The sequence below is a fragment of the Chionomys nivalis genome, chromosome 4 (assembly GCF_950005125.1).
Source record: "Chionomys nivalis chromosome 4, mChiNiv1.1, whole genome shotgun sequence".
In the NCBI taxonomy this organism is placed as follows: domain Eukaryota; kingdom Metazoa; phylum Chordata; class Mammalia; order Rodentia; family Cricetidae; genus Chionomys; species Chionomys nivalis.
This window is the reverse complement of record NC_080089.1, coordinates 76430150-76447889: the sequence shown is the minus strand read 5'-3', so window position 1 is coordinate 76447889 and position 17740 is coordinate 76430150. Positions and strand designations below refer to the sequence as shown.

Below are 17740 nucleotides of genomic sequence, written 5' to 3'. Positions count from 1 at the left end.
TTTGTTATGCTTTATATAAACAGTAGTTTTAATTAAAATTCTTCTAAAATATATTATTCTTAGGTTTATACATATCTATATAATATGATTTTAATATTTTGATAAATATAAGATGTGACAATCTATTCTCATGAAGTTGCTCATTCATTTTTTAAACATTTTTATTTTTAAATACTTGTAGATGGACAGAAATGTGCAAGTATTAGAAGTCTCGAGAGGTACTTTGTACACAGTATGCCAATGATGTCTTCATACGATCAGTTTACTGCTCAAATTAAGAAATTAACATCAGTACAGTCTTCATTAGTTCTAAAAGAAAAACCGAAATGTTCTATTAGCTCAAAGAGCTGTGCAAACGTATATGAAACTTATGTTACACCATTTTCTCTTTCAGCAATTTTTCCAGCTAGTCAAATTACGGAAGCTTGGACTCAGTGATAATGAAATTCAGCGACTTCCTCCAGAAATAGCAAACTTCATGCAGCTGGTGGAACTCGATGTGTCTCGAAATGGTAAGAAGACATCCTACTTGGAATGTCCTTTTGTCTTTTTTGATGCTGGGGACATGATTGATAAAAGTGAGTGTGTAAAGGTCATTGGAGATGCTTTTTCTGGTTATGGAAAAGCTATGTGCATTTTTCGTGTGGAAAATAATGAGATTTAAAGTTTATGTTTTTGAGACATCTCACTTTGTAGCTCTTGAATTTGCAAACCTCCAACTTCACCTCCTCCAGGTACTAGGATCCCAGGTCTGTCTCACTATGCTTGGCTTTAAATAGTTTGGTTAACTTCAAATATTTTCCGACACTATTTTTGAAGCTTGACTTGCTCAGTTTGGTTGGGTTTGGTTTGGTTTTGTGAGACAAGGTCTCATTTGTAACTCTGTCTGGCCTGGTATGCACTGTGTGGCCCTGCTGGCCTTGACAGTGTGGCAGTCCTCTTGCCTCTGCCTCCCAAGTTCTAGGGCTGGAGGTGACCATGACCGGCAGTCACTCATGTTCCTGAGCCTGACGCGGAGAGCTGGTGGTGAATGCTTGTTTGGACACTGGTGTAGAGAAGCCATGCCCCAGGGAAAGGTTAATTCTCCTGACTGCAGCTGAGTGCACTCCCCACCAGCCTGCTGTACTGTGAGCTGCCTTCTGTCATCTTAATTAGGCTTCTGATGCTTCTGTCCTCTTGCTTTTAGGTGACTTATTTGTGAGTTTATCTTGAATTTCTGCCCTTACTATTCGATCTTTTCCCTTTATTAAACACTGAACGAGGGAGATGCAGACACAAATAGAACCCTGTCGGAGCCGCCCAGCACCACCGCTTTTTTTTTTTTTTACTTATTTATTTATTTTTATTCTTTTTTAATTAAAATTTCCACCTGCTCCCCATTTCCCATTTCCCTCCCCTCCTCCCAAATATTGCCCTCCCCCCACTTCCCTCCCCCTATCCCCACTCCTCTTCTCCTCCCCCCACTCCATTCCCCCTCCCTCTCGATACTGAAGAGCAGTCCAAATTCCCTGCCCTGCGGGAAGACCAAGGTCCTTCTATCTACGTCCAGAAAGGTGAGCGTCCAAACAGGCTAAGCTCCCACAAAGCCAGTTCATGTATTAGGATCGAAACCTAGTGCCATTGTCCTTGGCTTCTCATCAGTCTTCATTGACCGCCATGCTCAGAGAGTCCGGAATCAACCCATGCTTATTCAGTCCCAGACCAGCTGGCCTTGGTGGGCTCCCAATAACTCAGTTCCACTGTCACAGTGGGTGGGAAGCACCACCGCTTTTATTGCACAGTGGTGGAGTGGCAGCTCCTGGGGACAGGATTCAGTCTTCCAGGGACCTTTATAGTTTCCCCAGGCTAGGCCCCAGCGTGGTCGGAATTATTTATATAGAGGATAATTGCTCCATTTCTCTTACATTACACACCTCTTTTTTTTTTGTTTGTTTGTTTTTTGTTTGTTTTTTTTTTTAAATGTAGATTGTTGTTCAGTCTCCTGTCTCCCACAGACACCGAAGGCCTGGGCACCATATCTGTAAGTGGATCTTTGTCTCAGTGGGGAAGCAAATGACCCCTCCCTCCTTTGCTCGCACCCGCTCGCTCCCATTGTTGGGAGTTGTCTTTTGGAGGAGCCAGGCTTCATTGATGCCGTGTCTTTTATTATTCATGAAACTCAGTTCTTACTTTGAAGGTACTGGGTGGGTGGGTTTTTTAGACTCCTGGCGTATGCATTAGAGAACAAAAGGTAGCTCAGGTAAAGTGGATTTCACAGAAGGCTGGGAGCAGAACTGACATTCCAATAGCTACAGTAGATTGGGGTTCATAGCCTCTGTCTCACTGCTTTTTTAGTCCTCTCCCCCAGACTAGCTTGTGCTCCCCCCCCCATCTCCCCATCCACCCATTAGGGCTTGTGCCTGTGTATCTCTCCCTGCCTCTGTTCCTGATGTAGTATCCATTTATCCACGACTCCTAGCTTAGACAGAAGCTACAAAATGGCTGCCCTGGGAGAGGCAGGGCAAAGGTTTTCTCTCTCTCTCTCTCTCTCTCTCTCTCTCTCTCTCTCAACATATTGGAGTTAGGATTGGACCTGACCTGGCTGGAAGTGCTTCTAGGAAGGTGCCTATAAGATCATACTGTGATATACATGATGGAAATGACATGTCATAGCAGTAACCTGAGTTATTTAAAAAAACAAAAAAGTTATAAAGCTGCCTACTAATTCTGCAGAGAAGCAGAGACCGTGTGAAATGAAACCTCAATCACAAAGTCTGAGGAAATAAAAAGCAGTTTTGAAATAGGAATTAGGAAGGAGAAATTAAATAGGGGCCCAGAAGTACTTGATGAAGTTTCCTGTGATGGGGATCCCTGGGGTTTGGTAGTGACTGTTGCTTCCTGCTCACCAGTTCTCAGGATAGCAGAGAGCTTCATGCCTCTCCCATGCATTCATTTTTAACCTTCAGCATGTTGACAAACGAAGCTAAGCATGCCTAAAATTCGTGTCAGGGTGTAATGTTTTTTGTCCTGAGGATGCTCACTTGAACTTTTGTAATATCTCATTGCTAGCCTTGCCCTCTGTCAGTGTTGGGACCTTGTGAAGGACCCAGCAGTTTTTTCATGTTTTCTGAGACTGAGAAGTGCCAAGGGCCTTAAACTGTCTTGGAAGAGCCCTGCCTTCATAAGTAACCTGCTAGAGAATGTGGTATATTGGAGGGAGTGAGGGGAGACAGGCACATGGGATGGGGGTACGAACCACCATACAAGCATGGAGAATGCAGTATGGAGCATGGATGGATTCAGGGATTTAAGGTCATACAAGCCTGCCAGAGTGACACATCAAAACAAGGTCCCTACTTGTTTAATCAACAGGAACAGGGTCTCAGGCCACTTCCAGATGGGCAGATCTCAGTGTGCTTCCTTTTACTTCTATTTACTATTAATTTTTGGCAGATAGAACCACATCAATATAAATTTCCATGGAAACTGAGTATATAAATAAAAGTCACAAAACCTCCAGCCCGAGAGGCAGTGTGAGAGCCTACTCTGTACACTTGAACTATTGTGAGGTCTGGGGCCGTTGTCTGAGGCCTGTCTAGTCTCTGCTTCTCTGTTGCACTAATTGGAGCTGCCTGCTGCAGACAGAAGCTGATTGTGTGAGTTCCCTGCCTAACCTTTGGCTTGTACAAGAGCCCAAACCAGGGCTGGCTGCTTCTTGATCAGGCTTTCAATGGCTTCTTCAGTTCCTGTTGTTTCTAAAAATCAGTGCTTTGACCATGGAGGAGGAAGGTGAGGTGTTGATACAGCCACTAGATTACTCCGTGTTGAACCTGAATATGCAGTGGTTACCTGAAAGGTTTATTAAATTGAACATTCTGAAGTGGTAGGTCTGGATTTGACCTTGAGGTTGGGCCTTGGTTCCCAGGGGCTGCGAATCCTGCCAGTCCATGAGACAGTAGCAGATTTTCGAAGTTACCACTCAGACTTGCTACAGACATCCTTCAGAAGTTCCACGTGATTATGAGCCTAACTTTTCTCTGCCACAGACAACCCTGCATCTCTGTGTGTAACGTGGGAATATCCAGGATGTTCCCTACTCAGGACAGTATGCTAGAGCTGACTTAAGCTCACGTTTATTTGGATTCTCTTTCCTTGCTTACATGAAAGATAAGAGAGTTTTATGTTTCTCTCCAAGGAAGTCTATAAATAAGATTTTTCAAAGGACTGTTTCCTGGGCCAAGGAGAACTGTCTGGACCTCCAAACCTTTTGTGCCTTTGTTTTCTGCTATTTCAGGCACAAAGTCAAGGGAGATATGGGCTGTAGTGAAGAGTTAGCTCACGAGGCAAGGGCAGTGCTTGAGGGTATTCTAGGGCTGAGGGCTTGCTTGTTTGTTTGGGTGGGGTATGGAATCGAGGCTGCTCCAGAATTACTTGCTAGGGACCTTGGTCCAGAGTCCTGGGTCTGTCATCAGTGTCGGATCAGCTTTGGATTGGCTCTTAGCTCTGCTGGGCTGTGTTCTGTGAAGGGGTGGAATGAGGCCCTACTTCTTGTGTGATACAAGTGAGCGCTAAGTTTCATGTTAAACATGCAGGGACCAAAATATATTGAGAGAAAAAGATACTCCATGTCTTCCTTGAATGTAGATTAAAGGATAACTGGAAAAGAGTACATGGGATAGATATCTGGATGCGATGTTAAAATCATATATAAAACTGGACAGACGTCCAGTTCAAGTATGACGCATTTTCTGCGGTGCAGTGCCTTTAGCTCGATGCTGGAACTCTGTGTCTGCCTCTCGTGTCCTAGGGAAATGGCTTCTCATCTAAGGAAAGATATTGACCCATAACATGGACTGCGACCCAAGGATCCACGGCGGACTTTCCTAATGCATCATGTTTTCGGCCCCAGTGTTAGTAGATTGAGTTTTATAGTTGATTACACTATCAACTATGTAATTAAATCCTTGAACCACGTCATTCCCCTTTTAGTTTAGTTTTCCCCGAAGTATAAGGCCTAGACCACTGGCACTAGTAGAGGTCATTGTTGGTTAATATTGAATCATGGTGAGAACACGATCTATTTTTCAATTTTATTCATGTGTTGCTGTGTATGAGACCTTGTAACACTACATACAGTATGCATTTCTGATGTTGCAAGTAGCTTTGTATTAGTGTTTACAAATCAATAACACTTTGCTGTTTTGGAAAATAAATACTGATATTAAAAGGGCGATTTAAAAGAGCGATAAGGAATATGGAAGTATTACAGTTATGAAGATGGGGTGGGGATGGCTGGGTGGAGGGCGCTGGTTAGCATTAGCACACTCAGCCAAAGTAGCCTGAGGCTTATTTTGCTCATAAGAGAAATCCTGACTTGTGACTGGCTGCCCAGCAAACAGGAGCCACCAGGAACTTGGGTGTAGGGTTCTTTCCAGTGTACATGCCATGGATGCCCCGCAGGGAGCGCAGAGCCCATCTCCTCACTGAGCTTTGACTTGGTTTAATGCATAGGGTAGGTCTTCTGTCCAAGCCGGGGACGCTGAACAATGTCCGTGGTCTGCAGCGTTGGCTTCTTTAGTGTAACATAACCAGGCTTAAAACCTGCTGAAGTGGCTGTGTTTGCTTCCAAGTCTGCCTTGAGGAGAGGCCTTTCTGGCAGCACAAACCTAGAGTATCTGTGTGTCCTCCTCCTCATTTGCACGGTTCTTGCGCTTGGTTTCTTTGTGATGAACTACATTCATCCTCACCAGAAAAGCTGCATGAGTCTGCTTTTACCCATGGATTCTTCAGACACGCCGTAATGAAGTTCTCGTTTCTCTGGCTGCCTGCCTTGGGCCCTGGATGAATGCTCTGCTTAGCACATTGCACAGTGACTGGACCTGGAGAGTTTCCTTGTCCCTGTCATCATTAACCATGAAAGACATCAGCAAAAGGAAGCACAGCGCTGGACTCACTTGGCTGATGCAGGGCAGTTAAATGGCTCTCAGCGTAGAGCTTGTCCCTTGCTTTTCAAGTATTTCTGCTTCTTCACTTGACCCCTTTCTGCCTAGCTTGTACCTTCTCGTGAGTTAATACGGAAAAAATAGGGTTGCCTTGGACTCGCTAAATGCAAAAGCACCACATACTTAGTTATATTCTGTTACTGTAAAGAGACACCATAACCAAGGCAACTTATAAAAGAAAGCATTTAACTGGGGGCTTGATTAGTTTCGGAGGGTGAGTCCATGACATCTTGGGGGGGGGCAGGAAGGCATGGTGCTGGAGTAGTAGCTGAGAGCTTGCATCCCGATCCACAGGCAGCAAGTTGGGTCTGCTATGGGTTTTGAAACCTCAGAGTCCATTCTCAGTGGCACACCTCCTCCAGCAAGGCAACACCTCCATCCTTCCTAAATAGTCCACCAGCTGAGAACCAAACATTCAAATATCAGTCTGTGAGGGCCATTCTTATTCAAACCACCACAGTACTTAATTTCAGTTTATAGTGACCATTTTTTAAGTGAAGGCGGAAAGGAATTGGGCTTCTGTGATTAGGAAAATTATATTCCAGGGTTGGAGAGATGGCTTAGAGGTTAAACCACAAGTCCCTTTTGATGAACATATTTATACTTTTTTCTTATGTTTCTTGCCATTCCTCAGTCTTTTTTGCCCTGTCTAGAAGGATCTCTCTCGGGTCCCTAACTTGCCCATGCCATACCAGAACATAGAGATAGAACAGTAGACCTCTCCTAAGGTGGTTCCTGTCCCATTATCAGCAAAATTGTACTGAAAATAGTGTATCTATATAGCATTCTCTTTTTCTTTTTTAAATTAGCAAGTCTATAATAACTGAAAACAATACCTCTGAGTATATATATTTTAGGACAAATTCTTTATTTAGTTACAGGCTCTTTAAAGGCTTTTTCCACTTTTCAGTGGCATTTTATTTCCCCATGAGTGCTCCTCAGCCTTTACATACTAAGTTGTTGCTCTTGCTCATTGACTCCCCTCCCCCCAAAATAATGGTGGGTTCATATCCAGCAGGCTGTTGCAGAAAGCAAAACTAACCACAATGCTTTTTCTTGGAATTAAATCACGTTGGGTAGAGGGCTTCTGATACCGTTCAGGGGTTGTTGTGGGTGTCGGCACTACTGCTCACAGCCCTGAGAGTAGCTGGGGCCGGTGCCCACTGCCTGCTTCACTTGATTTTGAGGTCATCCAGTTTGTCATGTCAGTCTGGCTTGAGGCAAAGCGGCACTGAGCCGTGGGGCAGTTGAATGCTGGATGGTCTAAGCCACGCTCCCTCACAATTAGACTGCATATCTCCTAGAAAAGACAGCTCTGGGAAAGGGACAAAGGATCTTACAGAGAAAATCTGGGACTGAGAAGCATTCCTAAGAACTGACTTGGTGGGTATGTGTAGCGATGGTTTGATTCTTAGTTACTGGTGTGAGTCCTCGATAAGCTTTTGGTCCAGTTAACATATTGCTCAAAGCCAGTAATGAAAGTGATGACAGATTCCTTCTGAAAAACAAAGCAGCCATAGACCATGGTGCATTAAAAACTTATTTTAGTTAGCTGTAGTTCTTGTTTTTTTTTTGTGTGTGTGTGTGCAGGTTGTGTGTGTGTGTGTGTGAGGTTGATGGCGGCTCTCTCTCAGTTGTGCTCCACCTTGTTCCGAGGTCGGTCTCTCACTGATGTGTGTGTGTGTGTGTGTGTGTGTGTGTGCATCCACCTTGTTCCTGAGGTAGGTCTCTCACTGATTGTGTGTGTGTGTGTGTGTGTGTGTGCAGGTTGTAAGTGTGCATCCACCTTGATCCTGAGGTAGGTCTCTCACTGATCTGTGTGTTTGTGTATGTGTGTGCAGGTTGTATGTGTGCATCCACCTTGATCCTGAGGTAGGTCTCTCACTGATCTGGTGCTCACTAATTCAGCTATACTGAGTGGATAGCGAACCCCAGAGATTTTCTTGGCTCTGCTTCCCCGGCACTAGCACTGTAAAAGGGTGCATTTCTGCACCTGGCTTTCCTTTTGTAGCCTATGTGCTGGGATTGGAATGCACAGCTTCATGCTTGTGTGACAAGGACTTTTCTGATGGGTTCACCACTTCATCTCTTTAATTATTTTTTTCCCTGTTGAAGATTTACTAAGTGTAAGGTTTTACGTTAAGGTCATCTGTCACTTAAAGAGGAAAACTCACAGGTACTACAGATAAAAAACTACATATAAATGACTGGTGTATTACCCACTGACAATTTTAATATTCCTATAGGCATGGGAATAGTATGAAATAAGAGATAAACGAACACAGATAATTGATTCCGTGTGACGACGAACCGTGCTATGCTAAGTAACAAGCTCTCATTTGTCAGTGTAGACTATTACTTAAAAAGGCTTGGTGTTTCAACAAAAAAGGGCCGTTTTGTTACTGCTGAATTTACAGTGTAGTGTGAGAAGGATAGTAAGGGGTAGATGGTGAGGGCCTCTGCTGCTCCTGAGATCTCGGCGTCTCCGTAGTCTTCAAGATCCTTATGCTTGGCTGAAAGGAGCTGGGCAAAGGCTGATGGCTGGAACAGAAAGAGGAAAGCACAAGATCATCCACAAGCCTGGTATTTAACAGATGTTGACAAACCCCAGTAAGAGCAGGGGAGAGGGAAGTGTGTGTGGATCAACTCCTGCAGTCATGGAACACTGAGAAGTCCGTCATCTGCTCCCTCAGGAAACTGGATTTCAGGAAAAGCAGTGACGAAATTCTTGTCTGATTGTGAGTTGGGGAGTGTAGTTGGCTTCATCAAGTGTTTTTCCTGTTTCCAGTGTTTATGTCACCTGGAAACATCCTCATGCACACACCTAGAAATGTTTGATTTGGCACACTGTGCTGCAGTCAGGCTAATTCGTAAACTTAATCACACCCAGTAAACATTCATGCAAACAGTCCCATATCCATGATCCTGCGGTAATGTTACTGCCTTCCAGCAGTGAGCCTCATGCCTGTAGGAAATGCCTCCCCAAACAGAACATGGATGTGTTCTTTCCCACACCTGCAGAAAGTACATACACCTAGGAACAGGTCAAGATCATTGGTGGCCACAGAATAGTCAGTAGACAGCATAAGACCTATGCTAATGTGTGTGATTTCAAACTTGAAATTTGAAACTTACTTTAAAATAGAGTTAAAACTTGGAGTTTTACTTTGGGGACATCCTCAAAGCACTTGCTTAAGGGCCGCCCAAGGCTGTTAAAGGATTTTGAGCCACATTGCTACTTGACAGATTGTTTTGACCTCGCCAAGTCCTAGTTAGCTTCATCTGTAGAGTGGAGACTTTAGCTGTTTAGATTAGTGCGAGACTGTGTGCAGCACTTAGAACAGCACGGGTGTGCAGGGCTGGAGCGGGAGAGCTGCAGTTAATCCTGCACTCTTTCCTTTTGAACCTGAAAATCGGACTTAGGACCCAGGGTCAGAATGTAGGGTGAGGACCCAGCAGAGATGTAGGTGAAGAAGGTGTGGCCAATGAGCTGCACTGTCCCACGTCAGTCCTGTGATTTGTGGGAACCCTTGTCTCAGGATGGGTAAGGAAACTGAGGTTTGAAGATGTTGTGAGGTGCCTCAAATCAGTCATTACTGGTGGAACTGAAATAAGGCGCCATGGGAGGGTGGCACTCATCACTGTATTTTGAGAATATTGAAGATAATAGAGCCAAGATTCATTCTTTCTTTTCTTTCTTTCTCTCTCTCTCTCTCTCTCTCTCTCTCTCTCTCTCTCTCTCTCTCTCTCTTTCTTTCTTTCTTTCTATTTTAAAAGAAACAAACTTGTCAGTATATTGATCAACTCCGGAAGCAGGAAGAGGTTATCTGGAGGTAGTTTCTAGTTTGTTCACATGTCTGTTACAGATTGCCTTAGACTGAGTAATTTACAAACAGCCGAAGTTTAATGTTGGTCATTCAAAGGCTGGGAAGTTCAGGACCAAAATAGGTATGGTATCTGGTGGGGATGTGCTGCTGTCTGATTTGAGGATGGCATCTTGATGCTGTGTCCTTTGGTGGAGAAGGGACCAGGGAACTGGCTGCAGCCTCTTTTATAAGGGAATGAACTCTGTTCTCAACTTGTTTGCTTCCCAAAGGCTCTACTATGTTCAGTCACATTGGCTATTAGGATGCGTCTGGGGACAGCGTGTTGTTTGTGACCATCTTCTGGCCAGTAATCGGCTGTCATCCAGTGAGGGAAGATGACATAATACTTCTGAGTTGATGTTGTATTCTCTTGGCAAGACATGGCTGTATTTTTATGAGTAGATCCAAGAAGAGAAGTCAGAAGCTACACAGTTTATGCCTTTAAAGGAAAAAATAGAGTGGTTAGACAGCAGTGATTGTCCCTTGGAAGCAGGTGTGGCTTTCCCCTTTGACTCGGTGCAGCTCTGGTTGCTGCTGACAAGCTCATCCCATGCTCGTTCCCAAGGGTGTGTCTGCTCACTGAGCACTGTTAGGGAAGTTGAGATTTCCCAAGTAGATACTGAGGAGGGTGGTCCCAGGCGATCAGGATGACCTCGGTACTCAGAGCAGTCAGTTGGTTGCATGAAGTTTTTCGGTGTCTCTGAACTTGTTGACACAGTTCATCTCATCGGCGGCTTCTGTGCCAAGCTCTGCTCTGAGCAGACTGACTTTTCCTTGCTGAAGCTTTCTTTGTGACTCATAGAAACAGTCCCACAGGATCCTTTCTTCTTGTCCTGAAAGAAACAAGAGAAGCCCAAGAAGGTCATGGCAGTGAACTGTGAGGATTACCACTGTTTTAGTTTCAGACTTTCAGGCTATTAAGGAGAATAGCAATAGATGTAAAGATCCAGTTCTGTGAACAGAAAGAGAACTGTGTCCATCATCCTTGTTGACAGATGGACTGGTATTGGCTGTGGACCAGTATGAGATGGAGTCCCTGATAAGCGTTTTCTCCTTAGTCCCTTAAGTCATCTCCCTGGCGTCAGCTTGCACCTTCCCTCTGGAGATGTTGAAGTCAGGTGCTGCAGCTAAGCTCAGGTTAAAAGCCATCTTGAGTTGTGTGTGACTTAGGAGTAGAACTGCTCTAGGTGTTCTAGCTCTAAATTTACAATTCTGTTTCCTCAGTATAAACTTATATCCTCTTTCCCAGAAGTAATTATCACTACTATTTTTGGTATTTTCCTTTTTATTACTTGTTTCACAAAAATAGGCATCCTTCATCAGTAGATACGTCTATATTGCTTTTATGTACTTACTATAGATTGGGAGCATTTCTGGTTCTGTCATTGGTACTTAACAGAGATTAATCAGGGTTAAGTCGACCATTTTTATCTTTCTGGAGGAAATAGGAACAGACCTGCAGCTTCAATGCCAGCAGGAAAGCTCTAGATGTCAAAGGTAAGGCTGGTATGGTGTGGCTGACACACAAGAGAGGGCACTTTCCAGAAGAGCATAAAGTCAAAGCCAACCAGACCAGTGGGGAAAGGTGAGGGAGCAGCTTAGTCTACTGGTCTCAGGTCCCACCCTTGCTGCAACCCATCAGGGAGCCACATTCACCCCACAAGCCTGAAGTCACAGAGGCACATGGGGACCTGTGGCAGGGACAGACCTTCTAAAGGGCTGTGAAGCAGCTGGTCCTTTATTTGCATACCATGTATTGTTTGTAGAGTGCCTGTTTAAAGGGTGTGCACACTAGTCGTTGGTGTCTTGAAGTATTTGACTTTGTTTTCATCCTCCTTGTAATGGTGTTGCAAAGTGTTAAGGACCACACCTTCCAGTAGTCAAGCTGAGGAGTGCTGGGTGAAGAAGAACAGTCAAATCTGAGTTAATTATTCAAACAGGCGAGTCAGCTTCCCAGGGGTGATGGCAGTTAGGCTCTGGGGAATAGCGACGAAGGAGTGTGCACATGGAACAGTGATCAGATCTGGGTTGGAAGGTTAGAGATAGTGCAAATATTTGGGGAAAATGAACTCTATTATTGGAGCCAATGAAAGATTATACCAGAGAAGAAGATGGCAACAGGGTCTGAAAGGCTGAAGCCAACGGGCATCTTCCTGAGAGCTGTTGGTAGCTATGAAGGCGGTGCAGCAGAGGAGGGTTGTGCGTGTCTCCCTGGACCTAGCAGGAGACTCTAAGTTGTTTAAGTTAAGGCAGCTTGGACGCAAGAGGGTAAGCATCTGTGGGAAATCCAAGTGGAGCAGCCTCGAGGGAAGTTAGTGGCCAATGACAGCTGATACCTGAGATAGCCTCCTACTGCCCTGAGAGATGGGAGACAGTGAAGGGTGAATCTTATTTGTTGGATGTGAGGGTGAGCTGTCTTTGTCAGTGGAGATGTTCCATGGTAGCTAAATGTGAGGATCTGAGATTTAAACGACATTGTTGGGAAGAGATGAAGGACTGAGAATCATCCATCTTTATTGAGGTGGATTTATTACTTAAGCTTCAGTATGGATGAAACCACTCTGGGGAGGAACTGCAGGTGTCGGGAGAGCAGAAGAGTTCAAAGAACATTCCTGTCAAAGAGAAAGAACAGGGAGGGAGGCCCTTGTGAGCTCTGTAAGATCTCAGCGGAGGACTGGCCAGCATTGCTGACTGGTACTATTGGAAGGGTCAGACAGGAACAACAGAGCAGTTGTTCCCAGCAGGATGCAGTGTGGACATGCAGCCAACACCTGCAGGTTAGGCTGCTGTCACGGACGGCTCTGTCCTGCACAGCTTGTGAAAGGACAGAACCCTGGGTAGCTCCATCTTTAAAGGTCTGCTGAAAAGCAGCCCAGAAAGCAAACCAGGCAGGAAGAAGTAAAGAAATGGAAGCTCCGGGAGCAACCTGGCACCCCAGGCAGGGCTGAGGATAATGCGGGAAGGAATGGTCAGAAAGTGCGCCCTGAATTTTCTCTTGTGTTTGGCACTTGGGAGGTCACCTGCGACAGCCAAAGGAAGCAGTTACGACACAGAATGCATTTTGAGAGATCAGAGGAAAACTTGAGACACATTAGCAGTCTCCATTTCTTGGAGGAAACAGCAGTCATTACTGTTTGCTGTGCTGACGGTGGGGTGTGTCTTAGACAGCTGCTGCTGATTTAGTTGAGGAAGGAGTTTTTTAACACCCTGCCTGTATTCTGCATGTGTGAGTGAGCTGTGAATGCATGGCTGTTGCTGCAGCGAGGTGGGTCCAGGAGGAAAAGTGTGTGTAACCAGCCAGCCAGTGTTATCTAAACCTTGGCTGTGGATGGGGCCCAGCTGAGCTATAGTCGTTTTAGGCCCGCCATTCTCTGGTAGAGCTCGAGGGTCCCAGGCAGGTGTTCCTTTCCGAGCCTTTTAATTGCATTCATCATAGAGTGCTTGCAGGTTTATTTCATCTGGGGAGGCAGTGTGGTTATGATAAAATGCCAATGGCGGAAGCTTCCTCCATTGTGGCCGAGGTTGTCTGTTGGGTATCCCACTCTGTTGGTTAATTTTACTTAGTATTTTTTCTGGAGACAGTAATTCTTCTGGTATAGCTCAAGCCACGCTTGACTCTTCAAGAGGTTCTCTTCTCCAAGTCTTCCAAATATCTGTGGCTACAGGTGCATGCGCGCACCACGCCTGGCTTTATTGGACTCATTTGCAACTCTCTTGACTGCTGAGATCCCGGTGGGCAAATCTGCTGCCTTCTCACCCTGCTGCCCCATGGCCCAGCATAAACGGCAGCTCCCAGTCTGGACAGCGGAACTAACAGGCAAAGGGGGTGTGGGTAATCTTCCGGGCTTTGCCCTTTGTGCCGTTGTCTTCATCCCTTCCACTGTATTTCTACGGAGAATTAGAGCATCGTGGGTGTTGGTTTTTTTGTTTTTTTGTTTTTTTTTTACTGTAGGCCTGCTTATTACATAGATGACATGGTGCCAGGAAATAAGGGAGCCCTCTAGACTTTTGATACAGCCTATGCTAGATGCATTATAGAAAGGGTTCATCTGCCCAGAAGCTGGTAGGCAGGTGGTAGAGAACAGGTTTAAGCTGGATGATCACACATCTCTGATATTTAAAGTATATTCTAAATCATTGTAAAGGACGCCGTGATGTCTACATTAAGCGCAGAGAGCCCAGAAAGTCACTGGAGCTCCGCATGTCAGGCTCTGTGTGCTCACGGTGTGGCAGAGGAAGAGCCCTGAGTGGACACCGTATTGTGTGTTCTCAGAGATGTGCAAGCCGCCTTGGCAGAGTCGTGCTTGTAGGTTTGAAAGGGTAGACTGAGAAAAGCACCCCCAAGGGCAGTGGCTCAGAAGTCCCCAGTGTTGTCAGACCAGAGGGAACCTGTTTCCAAGGGTGGTGATGGCAGCTAGAATTCTTTCTAGAAATCTAACTTTGGGTTGTGGTCTGTCTTCCTTCACTGGGAGCAGTTGTTTCTGCAGATGTGCCCTGAGACCACCTATGTAGAATCCTTGTTAAAATTCCATAGTTCCATCTCAGCCAAGTCAGAATTTCTGACGCCAGATACCAAAGTTTGTATTTAAAATTTGTGAATGTTAAATTTAAACTGGGAGTCAGTCACCAGAACCTGGACAGTACTTGATCGAGTCCAGATGCTAAGTAGGCCAAAAGGATGCTAAAGCTGACCTTTCTGGTCTTCATCTAAATCTGCAATAATTTACATATTTACATGGCTAGATTAAGCATTCCTAATTTGAAAATCTGAAATTTGAAATACACCAAAATCTGAAACATTGACTGCCCAAATGAATTTTGGCTATTGGGGTTTTCAGCTGCTGTGCTGGCTAATTTTATGTTAACTCGACATGTTCTGGAGTCCTTCGAGGAGAGGGAACCTTGGCTGAGCAACTGTTTCCATCAGACTAGCCTGTGGACAAACCCCATAGTACATCTTCCTGATTGGTAGTTGAAGTGGGAGGGCCCAGTTCACTGTGGGCAGTACCATCCATGGGCAGGTAGTCCTGAGGACTGTAAAAAAAAAGCATGCTGCACAAGCCATGAGGATTAAGTCAGGAAAGCAGCACTCCATGGCTTCTGCTTTATTTACTCCCTCCCTGTTCCTACCTTGCCTTCCCTTCAAGATTCGAACTGAGATGACTTCCTTCATAAACTAAGACGACACGAGCCCTTCCTTTCCCCAGCTGCTTTTGGTCTTAGTGTCTCATTACAACAGCAGAAACCAACTCCCCTGGCAGTTTGTATATGCAAGTGTCTCCAAATGAAAAAATAAATTTCAAAATCTGAAATACTATTGGTTTCAGGCATTTCAGATAAGTGATGGCCAGTTTATGCAGAATATTATTTTTTTCCCAGTTCAGAAATCAAATGTCTGTCACAGTGATTTGAATACCATTTAGCAAAAGCAAGCATCTCCCCCCCCCCTTCAGCAGAAATTTGCATGGTGGTATCTGTGAGGATTGTCTTCAAGCCTGGAAACTGACCCAGCCTGCAATAATACAGTATCTCCAAGGTGTGATTTAGCCGACAGTCACTACATAGTTTGTTCTGCTTCTTAGTCTTGAATTTTTTTGTAAATTACAGAGAAAACATTAGTTTTACAAAGTGTATTTCATAACGTTCATCCAGTGCCGAGAGAGAGAGAGAGAGAGAGAGAGAGAGAGAGAGAGAGAGAGAGAGAGAGGTGTAATGGTTGCTTGAAGAGACAGTGCCAGTTTCAGTGGGTGCGTTCTGTTGTGTCTTTTGAGGAAGTTAAACACCCTTATGAATATCTTTTCATCTGTCAGTTGACAACTTGCAATTTGAGAGCTTTTTACAGTATTCCTTTGAGTAATGTAAACATGTTTTGAATTTCTTTTGAGTGCTTTTTTTGTACTCCATTTACTTCCTTATATTTTAAGGGTGACTTTAGGGGGAAAAAGTCAGTTTTTATTGGAGGTAGAGAGCTTTTTAAAAAATAAGCCTTAGGGTTGGAAAGATAGCTCCATGGTTAAGAATGGACTGCTCTTACAAAGGACCTGAGCTCCATTCTCAGCTCACAATCACCTGCATGCAACTGCAGCTCCAAGGCATCTGATGCCTCTGAGGAAGAAGAGGTTGCATGAGATGCACACAGACACCCCCCTCACTGCCCCTCCCACTATCTTCTGTCTCTATCCACCATTCCTGATCTCACCCCTAACTCCCTCCAGGGCAGCTTTCTTGGCCACTTTGGTCTTACTTCCATCCCAGGCAGTCCAACCAAGCCTTCAGCAGAGATTTTTGGAGCTGAAACTGTCAGGGTAGGAGGAAATCCCTTTGCTGTGCAGTAAAACTGTGCATGGGAGTGAGCCACTGCGAGGTACTGTGCGAAAGTGCCCTGCTCCTCAGACAGTGTGATCTGAGTCTGACTGTGTCGTGGGTTCAAGTGAGGTGGGTTTGTTTTGTTTGCTTGCTTGTTTGAGGCTGTGCCCAGGCCTACAGTAGGCTGCCTTTTTTAATTCTTGGGTGACAGTGGCCCCAGAGATTCTGATATGCCAGGCCTGAGAACCACTAAAGGTAAATGCCCCAATATTTTTAAGAGGTGTCTATAAGACTCCCATTTATTTCCAGATGCCCCAGTATTTTTAAGAGGTATCCGTAAGACCTACACCCTCTTTTATTTCATCTCCTTTCTCCTTCCCTCCCTCTGTAGTGTCTTACTCTGCAGTTTGAGCTGTTCACCGGGTGTTTAGTCTGTGTCTGAAGACTGAAAACCCCTTGCTGCGATTATAGTACTCAGTGATTATAGTACTGCATCAGGGGTGTGCTTCGGGAAAGCCCAGTGAACTAGTTGAGAGTCAGTGTCCTGGCTGGTCTGTCTGCGCACGTATACAGAACTGTGTTCACGTTTGGCCCCGCACTCTTACCTGCTCTGTGTGTCTTATCCTAAGACTGACTCCTTAGGCTGTGATTGAGCCTCAGCTGACTGCACATAGTGGGGTGGCAGGTGAGCACGGCTTAGAAGGCCATGACCTACCTGGAAGGGCAAGAGAGCATGAAAACTGGCCACATGAGACTAGTCAGAGGAGTGGGCACTGCAGGGGTGTGGGGAGTGGGCACTGCAGGGGTGTGGGGAGTGGGCACTGCAGGGGTGTGGGGAGTGGGCACTGCAGAGGTGTGGGGAGTGGGCACTGCAGGGGTGTGGGGAGTGGGCACTGTAGGGGTGTGGGGAGTGGGCACTGTAGGGGTGTGGGGAGTGGGCACTGTAGGGGGTGTGGGGAGTGGGCACTGCGGGGGGTGTGGGGAGTAGACCACTGCAGGGGTGTGGGAGTGAGCACTGCAGGGGTGTGGGGAGTGGGCACTGCAGGGGTGTGGGAGTGAGCACTGCAGGGGTGTGGGGAGTGGGCATTGCAGGGGTGTGGGGAGTGGGCACTGCAGGGGTGTGGAGAGTGAGCACTGCAGGGGTGTGGGGAGTGGGCACTGCAGGGGAGTGGGGAGTGGGCACTGCAGGGGTGTGGGGAGTGAGCACTGCAGGGGTGTGGGGAGTGGGCACTGCGGGGGGGTGTGGGGAGTGGGCACTGCAGGGGTGTGGTAGTGGGCACTGCGGGGGTGTGGGGAGTGGGCACTGCATGGGTGTGATCAGAGGAGAAAATGTTTTTGTGGTCTAAAGATGAAGCTGGGGTAGGGTGTGGAGTTAGACTTTCTGGATCAAAATATATATTCATTAGAATTTTTTTAGAGAATTTGATATATAAATATCAGTGACTATACTTAGCCATATTAAATCAGAATATTTTTCAAAAAGCTGTAACTTTGGATGATAAAAAGTGAAGATTCTGATGAATAAAACTTTCATTTTTGATATTCAGTGATACTTTCTTGAAGTATAAATAACTCTTAATTAAAATT

At 45.5% G+C, this 17740-nt stretch overlaps 1 protein-coding gene across 1 annotated transcript in view; it reads left to right on the top strand.

Annotated features, from left to right (window-relative positions):
• Lrrc1 (leucine rich repeat containing 1) overlaps positions 1 to 17740 on the top strand; it is a 115314-nt gene that overhangs the window by 45765 nt on the left and 51809 nt on the right. The window contains exon 2 of the mRNA XM_057767228.1: positions 395 to 512. Coding sequence (XP_057623211.1) covers positions 395 to 512 — 118 coding nt within the window. The remainder of the gene's footprint in view (positions 1 to 394; positions 513 to 17740) is intronic.